This window comes from Lepisosteus oculatus, chromosome 1, assembly GCF_040954835.1.
Source record: "Lepisosteus oculatus isolate fLepOcu1 chromosome 1, fLepOcu1.hap2, whole genome shotgun sequence".
Taxonomy (NCBI): Eukaryota; Metazoa; Chordata; class Actinopteri; order Semionotiformes; family Lepisosteidae; genus Lepisosteus; species Lepisosteus oculatus.
The window spans coordinates 20973261-20994306 of NC_090696.1; the positions used below are offsets into that span (position 1 = coordinate 20973261).

At 53.1% G+C, this 21046-nt stretch overlaps 1 protein-coding gene across 2 annotated transcripts; it reads left to right on the forward strand.

Annotated features, from left to right (window-relative positions):
- Positions 1-2196: 2196 nt before the first annotated feature.
- LOC102693005 (rho-related GTP-binding protein Rho6) lies at positions 2197-14828 on the forward strand. 2 transcript variants are annotated; one of them, XM_015344479.2, is made up of 5 exons: positions 2197-2596; positions 4445-4532; positions 10744-10853; positions 11235-11369; positions 11809-14828. In XM_015344479.2, exons 1-5 carry the CDS (start codon positions 2438-2440, stop codon positions 12052-12054), a joined length of 738 nt encoding a protein of 245 aa, XP_015199965.1. In that variant the 5' UTR covers positions 2197-2437; the 3' UTR covers positions 12055-14828. The 2 variants fall into 2 exon arrangements, with proteins under 2 accessions (XP_015199965.1, XP_006629480.1); XM_006629417.3 differs by lacking the exon at positions 2197-2596 and adding an exon at positions 3314-3745.
- The last annotated feature ends 6218 nt before the right edge of the window (positions 14829-21046 follow it).

The window sequence follows — 21046 nt, forward strand, 5'->3', positions numbered from 1 at the left end:
TCAAGGACCAGAAGCCGGCAGCCATGGAGTAAATGGGCACAGTGGCCCGGAGCTCATGGGCGCTGGGCTCAGTTCCGTGCTGGGAGCATTGTGATTGGAGTTTGCGTGTTCCATAGGTTTTCACCAGGTGCTCTGGTGTCCTCCGTCTCCTCCCAGGGACTTGTGGTTATACTCCATTGCCCACCCAGTAGTATAACCAGGGCGGAGCGGTGGTGCTGTGGCTAAGGATCCGCCCCTGTGGCTGGAAGGTTGCGGGTTCAAATCCCATGGCTGGCAGAGGAATCCTACTCCATCCTCCTGAGCAAGGCCCTTAACCCCAACTGCTCCAGGGGTGCTGTATAAATGGCTGGCTCTGCGCTCTGACCCCCAGCTTCTCTCCCTGTCTGTGTGTCTCATGGAGAGCAAGCTGGGGTATGTGAAAAGATGAATTCCTAATGCAAGAAATTATATATGGCCAATAAAGTGATCTAATCTTATCTTCCATGGGAAAAAGGAGAGGAGCCTCGTCTTGGTTCATCCTCCAACACCGACCCCGATCAGTTGAAATAACTCTTCATGGAGAGAAATTGGGAATTGGCTTCGTTTCCAAAATCCCTAGCCAATCCAATGATTTTTAACTTGGAATTTACTGAGCTAAACATCTCTCGGGCTCTGTCTCCTGACATTTTGTTGTTGTGGAAGAGAGGGTTGGAGACAATGTAATTAATATTGATTATTGATCTAACTGGTAAAGAAAGCAGCTACTGGAGAAAAACCAGTAGCTCTGCAGTTGTTTATCTGTGTATCCAAGGCCAGTGGAGCAGACGGACAAGAAGAGGGTCCACATGGTCTTTGATCAATACCTCGATGCGCCCTCAGACCACTGTTAATCAATAGCCCTGCTGATTGAGAGAGCGTTATCTCCCTATTGTCTGGAGTCCACAATGAAATCACAGAGAAACACACAATGATTGGATTTTCACCTCCTTTAACTCATCAGCACGGAGCCAGGAGAGCAAATTAAAAGCTCCTCCCGAAGCCGGATCCATCGGTACTGAGACAGGAGACCCAAGACAAAGGCAAGCGATCAGGTTAACGGGGATGAAATTCAGAGGAGACGAGGCTCCTGGGCACATGGGAACCCTAATGAGAACAAAAAAACTTCTTTCCACCTCCTGCAAGCCCTTTGGTCTGAAGTGGTGCAAGGGCAGGCCTCCTGTTGGCCTTGCGGTTCATGCTATTACCTGGAAGCTTTTGTTTACTGGGTTCAGTTCCAGTTTGTGGATCCTTCCGTGTGGAGTTTGCATATTCCCCTTATACTGCCCTAGTGTGTGCGAGCATACATGCATGTATATAAGTGTGTGTCCGTGTGTGTGCACGTGTGCGTGTGTGTGTGTGCATGTGTCTGTGTATGCTTGAGTGTGTGTGTATACATGCATGTATGTGTGTGCATGTGTGCGTATGTGTGTGTGTGTGCGTGTCTGTGTTTGCTGGAGAGTGTGTGTGTGTCTGCTGATGCATGCTTGAGTGTGTATGCATGCATGTGAATGTGTGTGGATACATGCATGTATATAAGTGTCTGTTCGTGTGTGTGTGCCTGCTTGTGTATGCTGGAGCGTGTGTGTGTCTGCTGGTGTATGCTGGAGCGTGTGTGTGTGTCTGCTGGTGTATGCTGGAGCGTGTGTGTGTGTCTGCTGGTGTATGCTGGAGCGTGTGTGTGTGTCTGCTGGTGTATGCTGGAGCGTGTGTGTCCTGCAATAGACAGTCCCCCTGTCCAGAGTGTAGTCCTGACATGCTCTGTGTTCACTGGGTTCGGCTCTTGCTCTCCACACCCCTCTATACACTGAGCTCTTGTACTCACCCTTGTGACTGCATTGTAAATCTGTAGAGACTGTAGTCCAATACCTGTTCTCCTCTGCTAACTGAAATAACTGCAGAACGTGTCTTCTGTTCGACTCTTTTCTCATGAAGACACCCCACAGCACTGCAACACACTTTGAATAAATAATGAAAAACAAATACAGTAAATAATAACAGCAGCACCGTCCGTGGTGAACGGTTTCGAGAGAACCACGCGGTCTGAAACTTTCTGTACTTTCAAAGCCCAGAGCCAAGCTTCCCAGTGCTTGAAATCACCGGGTTATCAGGTTCGCTGGGTTATTGATCCCAGGAGGCTGCTCTCAGGTGAGGCATCTCCTCTGGACGCCATCCAGAGAAGACTCTAGAAGGAACCCGACACACGACCGAGACACGTCATCTCACTGAACACAGCAGAGGTACTGCTCATTCTCAGACCCTTGAAGTCCATGCAGTGCAGTGCTTGGCTGTACTCAGAAACACTATACTCAGATCCTAAGGCAACCCTGCGGACTTCTTCAGACTGAAAGGAACTGAAGTGGACTTGCACTTAAAGCCCAGGACAGGGGGCCCTTCTGCACACACAGTTTTGTGTAAAGGCATGTTGCTGAAGCCTGAAACTCTGGCTTCTTCCATGAGCCAGCTGAATGAGGTCCTCCGATCAATTATTACTCACGCCCAAACGGACTGGACTCAGCCCGGTAGCCTCCTCTTGTCTGCTTCCTTTCCACCTTCACCACAACAAACCAGACTGAAGCCTGTAAGTGTTTTTAGCCATGGCGCTGCTGATGGTGAGTGGGCACTGTGGGCCAGCGGTCAGCATTGCTGACTCCCAGCGCTGGGGCTCCTGGGTTCAGTTCTGGACCCGGGGGTGCTGTCTGTGGGGAGTCTGCATGTTCTGCCCGTGTTGGCGTGGGTTTCCTCCGGGTGCGTTGCGATTAGCGGGGCGGCTCATTATTATTACTAACTGAAACGTCCGCTGCCGAAGAGGTTTGGGAACTGACCGTGTCGACCAGCGCTCCTCTCCTCTCCAGACACGCCAGCCTGCCGAGGGCCGAGATAAGCAGGCGATCGCATTTGCATGTCAAAGGCCAGTCCACCGGCTTCGTGTTTAGACTAGCCAGCTAATAGATCGCTAATCGCACGGAAATTGTTTCACAAACACGAGTCCGGTTCTGCAACGTCGAGCGAAATTGTCCTCGTTTCTGAAACTCGTGCGTGTTCGTCTTACTCCGGTGAAGCGAGAGAGGCAAACCCATCCTTCCTGGGCTCAGAAATTCGACAGTCTGTACCCCCCCCCAGCCAACACACACACACACACCAGTAATTTCCCCGTTAGAGAAATACCAGCATGGCGCAACGGAGTAAGAGCCTGGCGTGTGACCGCACCGATATCGCGAGGAACGGGCCGTTCCGACCGCTTTGCAACACCCTCGCGGACCGCCGGCTAGCTGCCGCTCGCGCCGCTCGCAGTCGGCCGGCTGCTTCCCGGGCGCGCGGGGAGCTGTGGAATGTCGGGGGGCAGTGGAACGTGGAAGGTAGCCTGGGCAGGACGAGCTGCGCGCTGATTGGCTGGCGAGGCTATTTAAAGCGCTGCGGCTGCACAGCCGCTTCACTTCGACCGCTGCGGACTGTAGAGGCGTCCTGCGAGCTTGTGGGCGGTGTGGAATAGCGGTCCCTGCAAGGAGATTCCTACAGTATATCCGTTTTTACTTTCCTGAAAGACGTGACGCCTGGGTAGCGCTTTTTTTTCTTTGCGTTGGATTTTGGCTTCTGCCGTCGATTCGCGATGAAGGAGAGGAGAAACGCGCAGCCCGTGGTCGTGCGCTGTAAACTGGTGCTGGTCGGAGACGTGCAATGCGGAAAGACGGCCATGTTACAAGTCATTGCGAAGGACTGCTACCCCGAGGTAAGCGGTTTCTCTCCCGCTGGTGTCTCCCCGGTTATTTCTGCGTGGTTTTGCTCAATCTTTCCTGGCTGACTCGCCGTTTTCCGAAGCTGCGGGTTTTCTCTCGTCTGCCTAGCATTGCGTTTGCGAACAGAGCTAATTAACCTGTTGTGCTACTGCGCCGTCTTGATTACCTGGACGCTCATTAAGACCTGAGCGATTACCCCTCACCCCCCTCAAATTCTCATCCCTCGCGCGCCCCCCGATCACACGCGTGTTTCAGGGGTTTTGTCGCGGTTTCCCCGACACGGCCACGCAGTAGTGGGGGGGACTGCGCCTGCAGTGCTCGAATGACACGGCGCTTCTCGGCTCGCGCTGCGTGGCGAAGCGCTTCCCTGGCGTAGGAATGTCACATCTCCCTTCAGCCCTCACGCTGGGCGCCCATTCCTCGGGCAGGAGCTGAGCGAGTTGAGCTACCATGTGCGTCTGCCTTCCCGAGTACGTAGTGTCTTCGACACGAACCGCTAATGCGCCAAGCTGTGTTACTCATGGGGGGGGTGCCCACCAGCCCGAGAGGGGAGAAGTTCTCATTTTCAGACCAGCTGTCAGTCGTGGGCTTTTCCCGCTTTGAGACCTGTGATGCTGTTGCCTTTGATTAAACCGAGTCCGGCGCGCGGCGGTGCCACGGATGTCCACGAGCCTGTCTTTGCTCTTCCCCAGACCTACGTGCCGACGGTGTTCGAGAACTACACCGCCTGCCTCGAGCTGGAGGAGCAGCGCGTGGAGCTCAGCCTCTGGGACACGTCCGGTAAGTTTGCAGCCGCCGCCCCCCCCCCCCCCCCCCCGCGAGCGCCCTCGGGTGACGAACTGAGCCGCCCCCAGGGTCTCCCCCGGCTCCCGCTCTGAGCGGGCGAGCTGGGTTGAGGGTGTCCCCCCCGTGGGCGCGGGTTCGAGGGGTGGGGGGTGAGGAGCGCGTGCCGCCGTGCTGGGCTGTGGGCGGAAGCCGGGCGGCGGTTCCGGAGAGAGAGAGCGACGGCGTCTGTATGTATTTCATGAGCGAGGTCCTGAAGGAGACTGAGGGGGGCTCCGATCAGGTTCGGGCTTGATCTTGGCGTTTTCTTGACGGGGTGAAAGCCCAGCCTGGGTTTTGCTGGGGCTTGTGTTCCGGTGAAGATGTGGGCGGGGGGTTTGGCCCGGGGTGCCGAGCGGTGCCGACGCCGGCTCGGCGGGGACGAGATGCGCGCCGCGTCCTGCGGGGCACGGCGGGGGCGTGTCACTGGGGTTCGGCAGCATCTGTCTCGGCTGAGGCTGACTGCAGAAGAGCTTGTCCCCTCCTGGAGCACACGCCCCCCTCGCGAGTGCGTGTGGGATGGTCTCGCTCTGTCCTCCTGGTCTCGGGTGGCTCGTCAGCCTGCGGGATTTCTGCAGGTTGTCCCTTGGAGCGATTGATCTCTTGTTTTCTGAATGTCATCGCGGTTTACTGTGGGGATGACGGCCAGCGGCGGCCCGAGCGCCTCCCTTCCCGTGCTGCGTGCTGAGCCGCAGTGGTTCCAGGTTCGGGGGTTCGGACCCGGTGTCACAGCGGCGCGCGCTGAGGCAGACCAGGACGGGCGTCCCGGGCCTGTGTAGTCCCCCCCGATCTCTGAACACAGCCCGGGCTTTGACGCTTGTGTATTTACATTGCAAATGTGGAAAAGGCACACCAGCCCGTGAGGGGCTTCAGTCTAGATGCACCCAGGATGATGAGGACTCGCTTAGCTGGCTAATCTCCCGTAATTATCCGAGCGCGCAACACCGCCCTCACAGGCGCGCAGCTCCCACGACGGGACCGGGGTCGTGTTTATCCCCACAGTGTGCCGAAGGTGCTTTCGCTGTTGCACGCTGTGCGGTCGGCTGCGATATGGAGATTCCCGTGACGCGGCTTGCGAGCTTCATCGTTTTTTCACACTGGAAGGCGATGCGAATCCACGGACTCTCGTGTGCGGGGTGGCGGTGGTGGGAGGGGGGTGTGTCTTTAATGTGTTGTTCGTATCACTCCTGTAGCCAGGACGATCCTACCCCCGGGACCCAAGTAGAGGCGGTTTTGAAGTAGAACATCCTGGTTTTCCCGACCCGGTTCGACAGCACCGCGGTCGCTTGCAAAGCCTGCTACCCCGTCCCGCCCCCCTGAAACAAAACCGCTTTAGTGACCCCCCCCCGCTTCCCCCTGAACACCGTTCAACTGCAATAAACTCTCGCCCTTTGCCGGGGTCGCTGACGAGCTTTCAACACGCCGGCGCAGGAATGCCCGCCGGCCGGAGGCCGCTCGAGACTTCCGCTGTGCGGGGATGGGGGTCGGGTCTTCACTCGGCCCCCCCACGTAGTTCACTCGCGAACGCGGGAGGGTTCAGACGTGTTACCTGACTCGGGCAACATTTGTTCAGGCGCTTTTAAGGAGTGTGGCTCACCCGAGAGCGTTCTCCCCCCGAACAAACGGAAAGGTCGTTTCTTGACGTCGCCGGTAAGGGCTTCCATAGGGCGGCAGCGGAGACGCGTGGAGGTGATCGCCGGGCTCCAGGTTCAGGTTGACGCCCGTGGAAGGATGACCGTGGTCTAGCAGGCCTTGAGCGGCCTCGGGGCGCGTGTCTTGTTTTTGTTTAAATCCGGATGTAACGTCACGGAAAGCCGTCGCCATGTCTGAAAGGCGGCAGAGCTCCGGGAGTTTTCAAAACCTCCGTCGCCGAGAGCTGACTGGCTGGTACCTCCTCTGATCCCTCCCGCTCTGCATGAAGACCCTCATGCCTTGGAGCGGGCGCTTCAGGTGGAGCCCCTCATTGTAGACTGGGATCAGGGGTGACCCTGTACTCACTTCTCAATCGGTACCAGTGCTCAGTGAAGCAGGGGTGCTGTGTGGCGAGGAGGGGTCAGTGTTTGGTGTCCAGGCGTGAGGGGCCGAGGTATGATTGTGTGGGGAGTGATTCTCGGAGGTCCTGGTGCAGCTGTATGGCCTTCTGTGGGAGCAAAGTGAAATGAGGAGATATAGGTCAAAAGTATCTTTTTTTATTTTGCATGTTTACATCTGTGGCTTCTACTGTGAGATTGCGTGTGCAACCTGGAGGTTTGGGTTCATGGGTTGTGTTGCGTCAGTTCTTTGAGGCCTGGCTGGCCCAGCGCTCCAGAGCCTGGTCTGGGCACCCCTGCCTGAGCTCGTGTGTGTGTGTGTGTGTGTGTGTGTGTCAGCCAAGATGTTGACTTCAACATGACTAGGTAACTTGTTCCATACTCCTACAACCCTCTGTGTAAAGTACCTCCTAGTCTTGGTGGTCCTAGTCTTTAGTGCGCGCTTCCCCTTGGTGTACGTGTGGATTCTGAAGACATTCAGGTTTGCCTTTGCCAGTGTCTTTGAACATCGAGTTCTTCAACTAGGCCTCTTGAAGCCCGTGTGAAGGACGCTGCCATGAGTCCGAGAATGCACCTGGTTGCTGTTGTCCAGCCGAAGTCCAGGGTGGGGGTGTATTTTTAAAATGTGCTGTCCCGCGCTGTACAAGGTATTCTGGAATGAGGTCTGACTCCCACGCCTCGTACAGTTAACTCCCCTGGGTTTTACGGATCGAATATCCCGTCAACCTGACTTGCGTCCGCCTGCTGTCTGCGTGAGGAAAATGCCGCTTCCCTGGCTCGTGAAAGAGGACTTTCTACCCCTGCGTCGGGTCCCCTCCCGGTCGTCTCTGCCCAAGACCGAAGAGGTTCAGCTCCTTCGGCCCGTTCCCAGCAGCGTTCTGAGTGGGCGGGGAGGCTGCTGCTCCTCGGAGAGCCTTCTGACTTGTTGATGTGTCTGGGCCTGGCTCCGGGAGAGCGGGATGTACTTTCTCTCAGCCAGCCAAATCCTTTAATCGGCCTGGATGAGACGAGAGTGCCTTTCCCGGGGTCAGGGCTCAGGATGCGGCAGTCGGGTCTGGTTTCCAGGAATTATGTTGGGAAGCGGTTTCTGGCAGCGTCTCGTTAATGGGCTAGTCCTGCAGGAGGGTTGATGAATGAGCCCTTTCGCTGCGGTCTCGGGGTGGGGGTGTAAGATAACTGGGGGTCTGGAACCTCAGTGCTTGAATAGACCTGCCTCAAAGCATCTGTTCTCCTGGGTGTTTTCACCCTGTGCAATGTATATACCCCAGAGAGTTCAATATACAAGTGTCGGATCGGCGCCTGCTGTCGATGTAGATGAAAAGCACATGTCCTGGTCACTCGTTAGACTACCACAAGCTCATCTACCGTTCAGCTTTAAGCAACGTGTTGACTTTCCCAGCATGTTGGACTTCTGGCTTGTGAAAATGCAGGGGACTGGGTTGCTTCTGCACCCTGAAGCTGGTTTTTTCTTATTGCTTTATCTGGGGGAGCGTCGCGCATCTCCCTGTCCCTTTCCTGATTTTGGCTGTGGAATGTCAAAGTGGAAAGGGATTCTCCCTCCCCCTATCCCGTGGGACAGGCTCACTGGATTTCCCCTTCTCTCTCTTGGGGATAAATCTCTGGTAGGAAAGGCCAGGATCGTTGACCTCCTTGGCCTCTGGCATATTTTCCCTGTTTTATGTCTAAATGTGTTCTGGGCAGGGAGTATGGGCTGAAGACTGCCAGGCGCTCCGAGCCTTCTGGTGCAAATCAAGGTGCTTTGAGCCGGCACTGGTGCGCTGTTCCTGTCTTAAAGGAAGCTCGCCTGGTACAGATCATGCAACAGGCTGCTGGCTGTGCTTGGTGACTCAGCTGCAGCACCAGCCCTTCAGTCTGAACATTTTCGAGGTGGTTTAATTTTAGATCGAGGCACAAAACCATTTTCGAAGGCATTGAAAAGTGGGCCTGCTCTTTGGGGAACGGCTTTTGAAACTTATTTTAGGATTTTTTTTCAGGTCTCTGTTGGAGCCAGGTGGGTGGGTGTGTGTGTGTGTGTTTGTGGTTGAAACACTTGAGAAAAATGTCCCATCTGAAGCGGAGCTTTTTAATAAGCTGCCCTCATATCCCAGATGGACCAGCTTGCTGGAAAGTGCTACACTGATCCCTGTTTAGTCACCTTCTTAGTGCTCAATAGCACTGATCCAGCAGTCTTGAACAGGAAGACTGGGGTCTGTAGTCGGCCTTTTAGCCGATCATTAGTAGACGTAATTTGTTGAAGCCCGTTCAAAACTATTTGGTAGAGAATTGATGATCTTTTCCCAGCCAGTTCTTGAAAGGGTGTTGGTTTCAGAAAATGTGGCTGGGTATCTTATTCCACACTCCTACCTCATCTGTTCTTGGTTTTAAATGCCCGTCCGGACAGGTTCCACTCGGGTCCTGGGATCTGTTTCCCAGTTCTGCGGGAAATCTGCTGGGCTGACATGAAGGATTTTGGATATGGGAGACTTCAAAGCGTCGTGCTCCGACAGGCTGAAAGAGCATTCTCTTAAGCCCTGGAGTGTAATGATTGCTCCTTGGAGCGGTTCCAGGACCGCAGTATTTCCATGGAAATGTTACGCTTTGCTCAATGAGTGGCTTTACAAGTGCACTCCACAGTTCTAACCACCTTGGATACGATGGGGGTGAAGGAGTTGTGCGTTTGATTATCCAAACACTTGCGCTTGCTTTCCTACATTGTCTCGAAGATGACAAGGTCTTGGATATCCCCCGTTTAACGATCGCGCGGCAGTTGTCGGGTCTTCAGGAAAGCGGTGTGGCAGGGGAGAGAACAGTCCTAGCTACGAGAGGTCAGGAATGCTGCGTGTGAAGTCCCTCAGCCTCAGGCCCACCCCCGCGCCGTTGATAACAATCGAGCCTCTCCGCTGGGCTCTTCCAGTCTGTGGGTGGCAGGGGGTTATTGATGGGAGATCCCTCTCTGTGCACACGGCTTGCCTGCTCTGCTCCGCATCACTGCCTTCTCAGCACAGACGCCCCCGCCCCTCACCCACTAGCAAATCCCTCATGTGCGAGGCCAATACAGGCTCGGTGGCCATAGAAACTGGACACAGACCTGGATGTCCAGTGACCGCAGAAATGCGTTTTCTCCTGCTCTGCGAGAAATGCTCCAGGATTAGACGTGCATCCATAAAATGTCAAGTCTATAGAACAAGTATTGCAGAAGACCCATATCATCGTTGACTGCCATGACCATGTAGCTCTGCACACTGGTCACTGTGTCCCCCTGTTTCATAAAACTAGGGAGTCCTACTGGGTCATGTGAATTGACTATTCTTTGCACTATCCCGACCCATTTAGGGTTTCTTTCAGAATTTTGATCAAGGATGTCACTTCTTCAATGGAAGTAATCTGGATCTGAGGTATTATCTTGGGGGAGGAGTTCAATTGAGGTTGTAAGACCTCCATCCCTCCAAATGAAGTCTAAATGGAGCATCTTTCCCGCAGTCCTCTTTCCTGAATCCTGACACCAGACAGGGGAATTCCTGTATTGCATGGCTTGGCTGTGTCCACCTCTGGCCATGTGGATCATGGAAAAGCAGTCCTGACTTCTGTAGGGGGTGGGGGGTGTTTGTGGACTGTGGACAAGCAGCTGTTTTTAACACGCGATTACCAAGACAGACCCAGCAGACGAAAGGAAATCCACAAAAACTGCACGGCACCTACTCTATTAAGCCTAATCCGCAATACTTAATTTCGCCTCATTAGGGGGGCATAATGGGCATGAGCCTGAGGAGGATGCAGGCTTTTGTGTAGCCTGACTGTATGCGTGGCTGACGAGATGAGCGATAGTTCCAAGTTCCCTGCATGCACTGCTGGACTGGGTCCATTCCCGAATTGGCTTTCAGCTTAAGAGCACTGAACTTAAAAGATCATTATTTTGGATCTAATTCTGGATGATTTCATTGACCTTTAGTCCCTCAATGGAGCCATTCAGTTAATTGACTCATAATTGCTTAGTTCCTGTCCTTGGTAACCCCTGGTTGCTTCCTTGTCCTGTACTTAAGTAGCCACTGGGTGATGAAGGCGGGTGGACACAGCGGTCAGGCGTCCAGCTCTGTCCCTGCAGTTTGCCCGGGATCTGAAGCCATCCCTGTGTTTTCCAGGCTCGCCGTATTACGACAACGTGCGGCCACTCTGCTACAGCGACTCGGACGCTGTCCTCCTGTGCTTTGACGTCAGCCGCCCGGATACCATCGACAGTGCTCTGAAAAAGGTAGGTGACCGTCCCTCCTCCTCCTCCTCCTCCTCCACACCAGCCAGGCGAGCTCAGCACAACGCTCGTGCCTTAAGGGGGCTGGTTCTAAAAGTGTGCATAATTCAAAATTGCTTTGGCACAGGGTTTGCACAGGTTTTGCACACTAAGCATCTGGTAAGATCATGGCAGGTTTTTGCAGGAATTTGGCATTCATTTCATTAGCCTGCTGAAGCCGTTGGACACACATTAAAGTGGGGGGGCACTGGCAGCACCCTTTCTTTTGGGGGAATAAGCGAGTGCCGAGCTCTTTGTAACCCTCCCTCGTGTGCATGGGTGTTCTGTGAAATGGTGTATCTGAATGAAGCTGACGGGGTTTCTGCTGACCCCCCTGTTCTGCAGTGGAAGACCGAGATCCTGGACTTCTGCCCCAGCACTCGCATCCTGCTGATTGGCTGCAAGACGGACCTGCGCACGGACGTCTGCACGCTGATGGAGCTGTCCAATCAGAAGCAGGTGCCCATCTCCCACGAGCAGGTGAGCTGGACGGCTGCTCTAGTAAAGCCCCGCGGGTCTCCTCTCCGGTCGGGGGCTGGGTTTCGGCCCCCTCTGCAGGTCTCTCGCCGGTCCAGCTGGTGACCCTGGTCTCTGCTGGCGTTGAGTCCCAGTTGAGTCCGTAATCGGAGAAAAACCGAGTTCCGTGTTCTGCGAGGCCGGAGTAAGGGTGTCAAATTTGGGAACACCATGGGCGCTTGCATCACTGAGGGGCACAGAGGATTAAATGTTTTGCACTGAGCAGGGGTGCTGCACCCAGTATCCCAGCTGAATCCTCTGGGCTGAAGTTCTTCCTTAATCCCCCTGGTTTCTCTCTCCTCCCCTGTGCTGCTCTTCACTGGGGTAGAAAAGAGAAGCCCTTCAGGATGAAAGGAGCTATGAAATGCGGGTGATTTTCAATAACCCTCCCCTCTCTGTTCAGGGCTCAGCCATGGCCAAGCAGCTGGGTGCCGAGGCCTACCTGGAGTGCTCGGCCTTCACCTCGGAGAAGAGCATCCACAGCGTCTTCCGCACCGCCGCCCTGGCCTGCATGAACCGCCTGCAGCCGCCCGCCGAGCCCAGCCCCGCCCGCCGCCTCTCCAAGCGCCTGCTGCACCTGCCCAGCAAGTCCGAGCTGCTCACCTCCACCTTCAAGAAGGAGAAAGCCAAGAGCTGCTCGCTCATGTGAGCCGGGCAGGGGGCGCCGCAGTGCCTGGTGGCACACCGGGGGTCGGGAGGGGAGGAGGGGCAGGGGGCGGTTAAGAGTCTGTATGTGGAGGAGGGGCGGGTTGGATGCTCCTTCTCTGCCATAGGTAGAGACCCCCTCTTTCCCTAAACACCCCAAAAATGGAAGTGTCCCTCCCAGCTCCTGATACAGGATCTTTGTGCCATGCATATCAGCCGATGAGCAGGTTCCCTGACTTTTGTTTTCCTGTAGCTTGAGTTTGCGCTCAAGGTGCAGCTTATTGCAATATGTTCTCACCAAAAAATTGTGCCGCTTTGAGTGAAAGTGAGGCTGCCAGGGAATGGCGGTGGCCGTGCATGAGATGAAGGACCGCCAAGGGGAGCACACCTTCATACACGGGGTTATATTCTTCTTCCACCAGTGCGGTGGCGCACAGACGTCTGTTTTGCAGTGTGTGGGCGTGTGTGTTTCTGTAAGTGTTGGGGAGGGGTGGGGGTGGGACACCTGTGGAATTGGCTGGTGTGCATGCGTGTTGCTTGTAAAATCCTGCATTGCACAAGAGAGGGCTTTTTCTTCGGGAGGGTGTGTAAGATGTATAGAAACATGGCTGGTTTATACCAGTGGCGCACCCCTTGTGGACATTTCCCGTATCGCAGATGGACGTAACGATTTACAGATGGGACGGTGTGTGTGTGGAGGTGGGGGTTGGGAGCCAGGCTGCACTTTGGATGTGCCGGACACCTGTCTAGGCCCTAGGTTGTACAGAGGCTTGTGGCCGCCTCCCGGGTCTGGAATCGGAACCCACGTGTGGAGACGGAGGCACAGAAGCCCTTGAACGCTGTGCGGCGTGGGGAGAATGGCGTTCTGCAGGTGTGTAGATGTGAGGATCGGTGTCCCTGTTCAGCCGGTCTTATTCCCGGGACGGTGGAGCAAGAGGAAGCTCGTGTTTCAGGTCTTCGGTGTCCTTGCGATTTGTGGAGAAAGGGACTGACTGGAAAACGTCTTGGCTCATTATCTCGTCTCGAAACCATTTCATCTCGTCCGTCCGGTTCTCCCAAGTCCGGACTTGATCTGGCCGGGAGTCCGGACTCGGGCGAGTCCTGCAATATTTATTATTGATGTGATGTACTGTTATTTATCCAGGGGCTGGGGAGTTCATGAGGAGCGGGGGCGTGTGGGATGCCTGTTTTGTTCAAGTTTCCGAAGGAAGGTGGTTTTCCGAGTTCCAGGCTCCCGGGGCTGTTCAGATGCCAGACAGATCTCTTCCCAGTGGAGGGGCTTGCTTCCATATAGCTCGAGCAGCGATCTCCCTTTTATTCCAGCAGTGGTTCTGAAGCACGGCCACAGCATGGCTTGGTTTTCTCCCTCCTGCGTCCCACCCCCCTCCCCAGTCAGGGGGTAGAGCGACTAGCTCCTGCGATGTGGCTGTGGGTAGCATGCTTCCGAGGAAACTGCGGCTGGGGAGCTCAGATGGAGAGCAAGCCAGGTGCTGCTTGGGGGTGGGGAGGGGGTAGGTGTTAAATGTTTCTCCTTTTGCAACAACGTGATCAAAGCCCTTGGGGGGGCCTCGCCCCATCTTTTATTTCAAAGTAGTTTTGCAAATGGTTTCCCGTCACTCCCAGCATGGAACGACGTCGGGTCCAGCGTTGCGGAGGCATGATGGGATAGCACGGGGGTAGGTGTCGTTTTTCTGCGCCACTCCGTGTACCCTGGACTCCGAATTCGAGCTGGTTTCGTCATGCAGACTGAAGTTTACTCCATCTCTTGTCTTGAAGACTTTTACCTTAAATCGAGGGTTGTGGGGTCATGCAGTGCATTGCCTTGAAATCTGATTTAAAGTTGTTGTACAACACCATGTGTTTTGAGTTTTTTTTTCCTGGGGCGTATGGCCAGAGTGGTGCTGTGTCCCAGGCCGGAATTGCCAATTGGGTTTTCCAGCAATGGAGTTGAGGTTCATATCCCAGATTCATCCTGGAAGCAGGGCTTGTTTTTTTAAGTGGTGGGGTGCATCTCTGGCCACTTCTGTTGACATGCGTGAACCGCAGTTGGATGGGGGTGGTGGGGGGGGGTGACTTTATTTTACATGGGAAAGGGGCACAGTTGGGTTTAGAGATTCAACAGGCTGGTCCTGTCTAAGTTATTTTTCCATTTCAAGTTTTAGGGTCAATTGTCCCCCCCCTTCTCTCCCCCACAAGTTACTAGAGGTGGGAGGGTGTTTCCTCCCAGTTCTTCAGCGTTTTCCCACTGGAGTCATTTCATTCTGGAGCTGTGTGGGTGGCCCCTGTGACCTTTGACTTCAGGAAGTGATTTGCACAGACTTGGGTTCTTTGGGCATACACTGGATTCTTCCTGAGAGGTGCTGGCTAGCGAGAGGTTTTTGGGGTTTGGAATGAAAACTTTTCCCCCCTTTTTTACAGGAGGGACAAATTGCAAAAAAGGGAGGGGGGGGTGGGGAGTGTCAACCTTTCATTGTAGCATTCAGCTCCTAGCATCTGCTAATGTCAAGCCAATGGCTGTACATATCCTGTTTTCTAATCTTTGTAGAACTTCTGGAAGAATGTTGGGAAGAAACGTGAACAATAAATTGTGTGATTTGATGTAAAATAGCTTAATCTAATTTATTAATAAACTATCTGGTTAAATGTTGCTATTTTGGTTTGTTTTACATGTACATTTGTAATTGTTTTTATTTTTGGAATCTATTTTTTAAATGGACATTTAAAAAAGCCATTTTTCCTGTCACTTTATTTTAATAAAGCCTGCCTTGTTCAAAATCGGCTGATACTACCATTTATTTTTAATCGGTGCGGGGGGGGGGAGGGGGGGTTGTGCCTCAGCCTTTGCTTGGTCCTGGGTGTTTCCGCTGTAGACCAGCGGTTCCCACTGGTGACCCACTCACCTGCTGGGTTTTGTTCCAGCTGAGCCCTCCGTTACACACTCGAGCCCTCCTTTGACCTCATACCAATATTAATATGAATTTTGTGCCCAGCTCTTAAACGCGTTTTGCAGGGGAAATAAAATCCCAGACTTGCGACTAGAAACAAAATATCCAATTGAAGTAGCTTCTTGGGTCATTTCTAAGATCTATTATGTACTGAAGGTGGCGTGGGGCACATGCAGGTGGGTGTGTGCCTCCACATGCTGATGCAGCGGTGTACTTGAACTTCATCAGTGCGAGAAGTAAAGAGCTAATGAATCGGAGGACCTGATCCAGGTGTTGATGGAGGAAGGATGGGATGTAGGCTTGAAAAAGGCCTGGGTGTCTTGTTCCATTTTTCTCAGCCTTTGCAAGCTGGGTTTCTGATTCTTCAGACATGCTCAAGAGGAGTTCAAGTACATAGCTGCACCAGCATGTGCAGGCTATAAAGGAACAGGTAAAAGTTTCTTCTATGCCAAAAGGAAAAGAAAAGGGAGACAACTTTTCGGTGCCATACCTGAAGAAGGCTCCACAGCCAAATCGTGTTTTTTTTAGCAGGGAATAAACCTTCAACGTGTTCCTTTGTATGCTAAAGACTAGTTGGGTTCTTCCTGGGTGTAAGGGAATGACCTGTCCTGATTGTCTTCTGTTCCAAGTCTAACGTTTCCTGACTTCAGTAGCCTGAGCAGGGCCCTGACTTTTAATTCCTCACTATCCTTGACGATCGTTCAGCATTAACGCCAATGGGCACCTGAGTGTACAAACTTCTGGGAAATGCATTGGAAATGGAGACCAGGAGGCACTCTACACAAAGAGTGGTGGGGGTATTGAACACGCTGCTCTCTCATGTTGAAGCAGATACCTTGAATTCCTTCAAGAAACAGCCATTGAAGATCCTCTAATCAATGACCGCTACTGTCTACCAGAAGAGCAAGTGTAGCACGTTCCCCCTCTGTAAAAAGATCAGCCTTTTGTCATGATTGGAGGATGTGGGAGTCATTTTTTTTATGGAAGTCAGGTTATTGGCTTCAATGTAGCTGTTCCATACTCCTGCCACCCTTTGTGCGAAGCACCATCATGCTCACTTTTAAAAGCACTTCCCAGTCGCTTTCACTTGTGTCCTTAGATCCTCATTTCACTGCTGATGCTGAAGAAGCCCATTGTCTTGGTGGGTTTTGATAACTGAACAGTAACTGTTCACCGGTGGTGTCTGCCATTCAATGGGCAGGAGAGTTCAAGCCTCATACTGGCACAGCTGTGACTTGTTGGTGTGCCGTGGCTGCAGGCCTGGACAAGACGCTGGCCGGTGTTTTCAGGATCTCTCTCTCCAGAGCAAACTATACTCCAGCGTTTCTCCCCAGATCGGCGCCCATTGTATCCCTACGAACTCCGGCTGCGAGAGCGTCGTTTGTTTCTACTGCCTCGGGCCGCTCCGGCCACCAGCTCGCCTGGCTTCTGCGCTCCTCTCCGATACGCTTCCAGCAGCATGAATAGAGCGACCGTTGGACAGTTCTGAAAGCCTGGAGGAGGCTCATGGCCCTCTCTGCTTTGAAAGCTTGTTCTCTGTGCCCACTGCAAGAGACCTGTGTGCCTCTCCGCTGGCGGTATCATTAACGCCACCGTTTCGAACGCTCCTACAAAATACACCCTTTCATCCGTTCGTCCTGTACGTACGTTCCTTCTGGTGACCTTTAACCTTTAAGGGTGCAGTTTCCCTCATTCTCATTCCGATCGATTACTTTGGTCTTTTGCGTTTCAGGTCTCTACCCTCTGTCCTCTGCTTGAAAGAGCAAAGTTGTGTGTGTGTGCGTTTGTGTGTGGAGGGGGGGTAACGGTGTGCTTCCCTCTCTATTTAAAACTCCTCCCCCATCATAGAGAAGACACTCACCAGCGTCGCTCGGTGGCATGGGGAGGCCTCAGACAGCTGTCTGAAGACGCAACATCTGGACAGGAGCAGTCTCCGAGCTGCCTTCACCGCCCGGGAGCGGCTCATTCCCCGCCGGAGCGTGTGGCTGGGATTGAAGCAGAGAGGAGGGCGCCTGGCCAAGCACAGCTCCCAAGGAATGTCACCTCTCGCCTCCACTGGAGACGGGAGACGCACATTCCTGAGGCCTCAAGGAGACTTCCTGATGCAGGGTGCCAGGTTAGCGCTTTCTGGAACCTGCTGGTGTTACTCGCGCCAGAGACTGTAGTTGTTGTGCTGTTAGTATTTTTTTACACTATACACTTAGACTTGGCAGTGCTAAGGACAGTTAATAGGTGCACATGTGGGAGGCAGGAATAAATGTATTTCTGCATATTTCTCGTGACTGTAGAATGAACTGAAGGAAACTAGACTCCCTTCCTGAAGCTGTAGATCCAGTTCAGATGTTGGCAGAGAGCCCACCCAGACACAAACAACACAGAAATGTGCATGTGCCCAAATTGAGATCAAAGTCTCGTCTGCAACATGCAGATCATTTTGGTTGGTTTTAATTCCGAGAGCAGGGCAGGTGGTATAAACGCAGTGGCTCAAACTGCTGAGCAGGAGGAGTCATCTCCCTTTTCCACAGTCAACTGGGATGACCATGTATACCCTGCTGTAAATCCATCCATTTTCTAACTGCTTCATCCAGTTCAGTGTCACTGGGGAGCCTATCTCCCAAGCAACGGGCACAAGGCAGGATACACCCTGGATGGGACGCCAGTCTTATCGCCGGGCAGACTCGCAGACACTCACACTCAAGTCAGTTAACCTGCCAGCGTGTCTTTGGACTGTGGGAGGAAACCAGAGCACCCGGAGGGAATCCATTTGAACACAGAGAGAACATGCAAACTCCACACGGACTGGACCCAGAAAGGGAGCCCAGGACCCCATTGCTGTAAGACACTGAGCCACCGTGCTGCTCTATTTGTATATGTTTTAACATCTAAGAGGCAAGCACATACAGCAGGCCCTGCCAGTCGTCCTGCTGAGGCAGTGAGTGTGAACTCCCCTGTGCGGGCTCCCACCTCCAGGCGCTGGGGTCTGGCCGGACCACTGCTCCACACTGCACATGCCTGCAGTCTCCACAAATTAGGCCAACATCTGGAAGGGCGCAAAGAGCAAATTGCTCTCTGAGCCGTGGGTGCCCCCTGCAGCCTCGGGGCTGCGTCGAGACAGGCGGGATTCGGATCGGAGCGGCAGAACTGTCTGTCCGTCCGTCCGTCCTCGAACCGCTTTTGCCAATGCGGCATCGCGGGGAAGCCGGGGGCCTATCCCAGCCTGCACCAGGCGCAAGACAGGGTACACCCTTGACGGTACCCCCAGTCCATCACAGGGCACAAGAGTGACAAAACCTTCCGTGGGTAATGTTGCATGTGTCCTGTCCTGTATCCAAAGCCGGGCTTGGAATTCCTCTGTGCAGACAGTGGTATGGATCATGGGAATGAATATTAATGAGCTCTTGCAGATATCTGCACCGTAGGTAGGTTAAAGATGCTGTAAAACCATCAGAAATTATTTTTCTCTACTTCATTGGGCTTTATAAGGAGGGGCATCATCACGGGGCCTGTGTGTCCGAACGGGGGATTGTTTTAGGGCCTTTCCCTCTGCTCAGAACAAACAAGGGTGGGCCGTGCACAGTGCACAGTGCCTCTTTCTAAACCAATGTAGGAGCAGGTGACATGGTGACGCAGGGGTCAGCACTGCTGCGGTCCTGGGTTCGATTCCTGGGGTGCTGTCTGTGTGGAGTCTGCATGTTCTCACCGTGTTCGTGTGGGTTTCCCTCTGGTTCTCTGATCTCCTCTCGTAGTGCAAAGCTCGTATGTTAATTGGCTTCTAGGAAAACTGGCCCTGGTCTGTGTGTGTCCTGTGATGGACTGGTGTCTTGTCTAGGGTGTGCCCTGCCTTGTGCCTGTTGCTTGGTGCGGTACTCAGGCCTCCCCATTGACCCTGAATTGGAAAAAGCAGAAAGAAAATGGATGGACAGATGGAATAGAGGAGCTTGTTCCTCATCTCATCAGTCTATGCAGGTTCAGCCCTCTGGACTGAGCAAGAAACAGGCAACAATGCGCCTAATTTTGTCCAGGGGCATAATATCTGCATGAGGGGTGAATATTAATCACACACTAATATATGCACACATTCTGGGCTATCTCACAAATGATTACGAATCGTCCACTTTTCCACCCTGTTCTTCAAAAGCAGATCTAAGGGTTTTGCGTTTCAGCCAGGGTTTTAAATCTGGTTTCAGTGCAGTGACTAACGATTCTCCAGCGTTTTCCATTACTGAGGCGAACTATAGTGACGGAGGCGGTCGGTATTATTGGAAGGAATCTACACAATGAGAAAAATTCGGGGTCTGGATCAATAAATCATGTGGATATAGAGGAGAAACTATACTAGAGTAAAAGTGAAATGCTAGGTTTTTGGAAACTCCTTCACCTATGTGCTAGCTAACAGTCATGTACACTTCGGTTTATAATCTTTAAATTACCTTTGTGCACAGGTTTTACTGACTTGGTTCACGGTTTCTAATTCAGAATGAAACGGGTGTAAACATAGCTTGCCCGTGGTTTTCCATGTTTCTGAAAGGAAAGAGTGTTCGTATATTTTTCATTACATATCTCCGTAAACTGATACAGTTTTCCTCTTTAAATGATAACGTCTGTCTCCGTCCATGTGTGAATTAAATAAAGACCTCAGGGCAAACACCGACACAAATAAGCACATTTAAAAATCAGACTTTTGACACATTAAGCAATGATGATGAATTGTTTTTGACTGCCTGCTTTTTTTTTTCCCAGGCGCCCGTGGTAAGGAGATGTAATCCAATTTTTTTTGTGAGAAACGAGGCATATAATTTTACACATGCCGCAGCGTCCCAGGCAAATGCTGTTCTGGTTAGAGCGATCGAGCCTGCAGCTTAGCGAAAAGATAAATAAATTAAATAAAATAAGATCAAACCGCTCTTTTCAAGCCGCACAGCTCCTGCCCCCTCGTTGCTAGGTAACCGAGCGCAGGCCCGCGCGCAGCCGCCTTCCTAATTACCTCGCGCAGACAGAGCTGGATCGGCTTTGTCGTTAAGTTTCGCGCAAGAAACCCAGCACTGTCGCTGGTGCTTTTCCCATCCCCGTGTCCTGTCTGTTAAAGCCGACAGCCCGCCGTCACCAAGGAGGAAACCAGCGCGTTCGGGCCTATTTTGGGCCACAGAATACCTTGCACTTTGCTTCTGTAGTTCAGAGAAACGGACATTCTCGTGTACCCTATGTTTTTCAGTGGGACTGTACAGATCACGTAGGCTTGCACCATGGAACTAACGAAAAACAGGGCTTTTTGATACCAGCCACGGCAGTGAAGGAACTGAGAACTGCCCCTACAATAGAGAGCGCTGGACAAAAGATGTGTCCTCTGTAGTTTTCACAAGTGCCGTTGTCATGCACGCAAATATTCGCTATGCTTTTGCTTACAACATACTGCGCGCAGACGACACGGAAGCCCCACTGTCTCAAATAGTTAAATGCTAGGAAATCGGAACTTGTATGCACACAAAAAAACCTTAAAAAGCACTGGTCTTTGTGGCGTTAAAACCTTTCTTGTGTGTGTGTTGGGGAGGGGGTGGTGAATCCGAGACAGCAGGCAATGTCTTTAACACACGAGTGCGCGAGATGCTGCAATGCTCAGGATTCCGAACAGCTATGTAGCCCGTGCCAGTCCCCCCCACTCCCGCCCTCATCTGCGGTTGCCAGGCAACAGCACACAATGCAGAGCCGGCAGAGATCCGGTGCGCTTCGTGTGACAATGGCGCAGCCCGAGGGCCCGGGACGCCGTGTTCTCGCTGAACAGACCGTGAGACGCACAGTCTGGCCGCCTCCCCTGTATCGGCAAAGCGACGCAGGCGGAGCGGGGCCAGGACTGCACGCCTCTGGGGGGCTCCTCAGCTGCAACGGCTTCCCTATAGAACCCGCCGCCGCCATGAGTGTGGTATTTGTTAATTATTGGGGTTTTTTGAACACCTGCAGGCGAGAGGCGTGTGTTGCTGGTTCCCCACCTGACTCCAGCGAAACCCCAAGACTACATGACAACGGAATACGTGCGGCCCCCCGTGCATTGCTGCA

What these genes read in the sequence shown, in the direction of transcription:
- LOC102693005 (XM_015344479.2), top strand. Translation starts at nt 2,438, where the DNA reads ATGTTGCTGAAGCCTGAAACTCTGGCTTCTTCCATGAGCCAGCTGAAT. An exon ending in CAGCCTCTGGGACACGTCCG is followed by an intron (nt 4,533 to 10,743) that starts GTAAGTTTGCAG and finishes TGTGTTTTCCAG; the next exon opens with GCTCGCCGTATTACGACAAC. An exon ending in TCGACAGTGCTCTGAAAAAG is followed by an intron (nt 10,854 to 11,234) that starts GTAGGTGACCGT and finishes CCTGTTCTGCAG; the next exon opens with TGGAAGACCGAGATCCTGGA.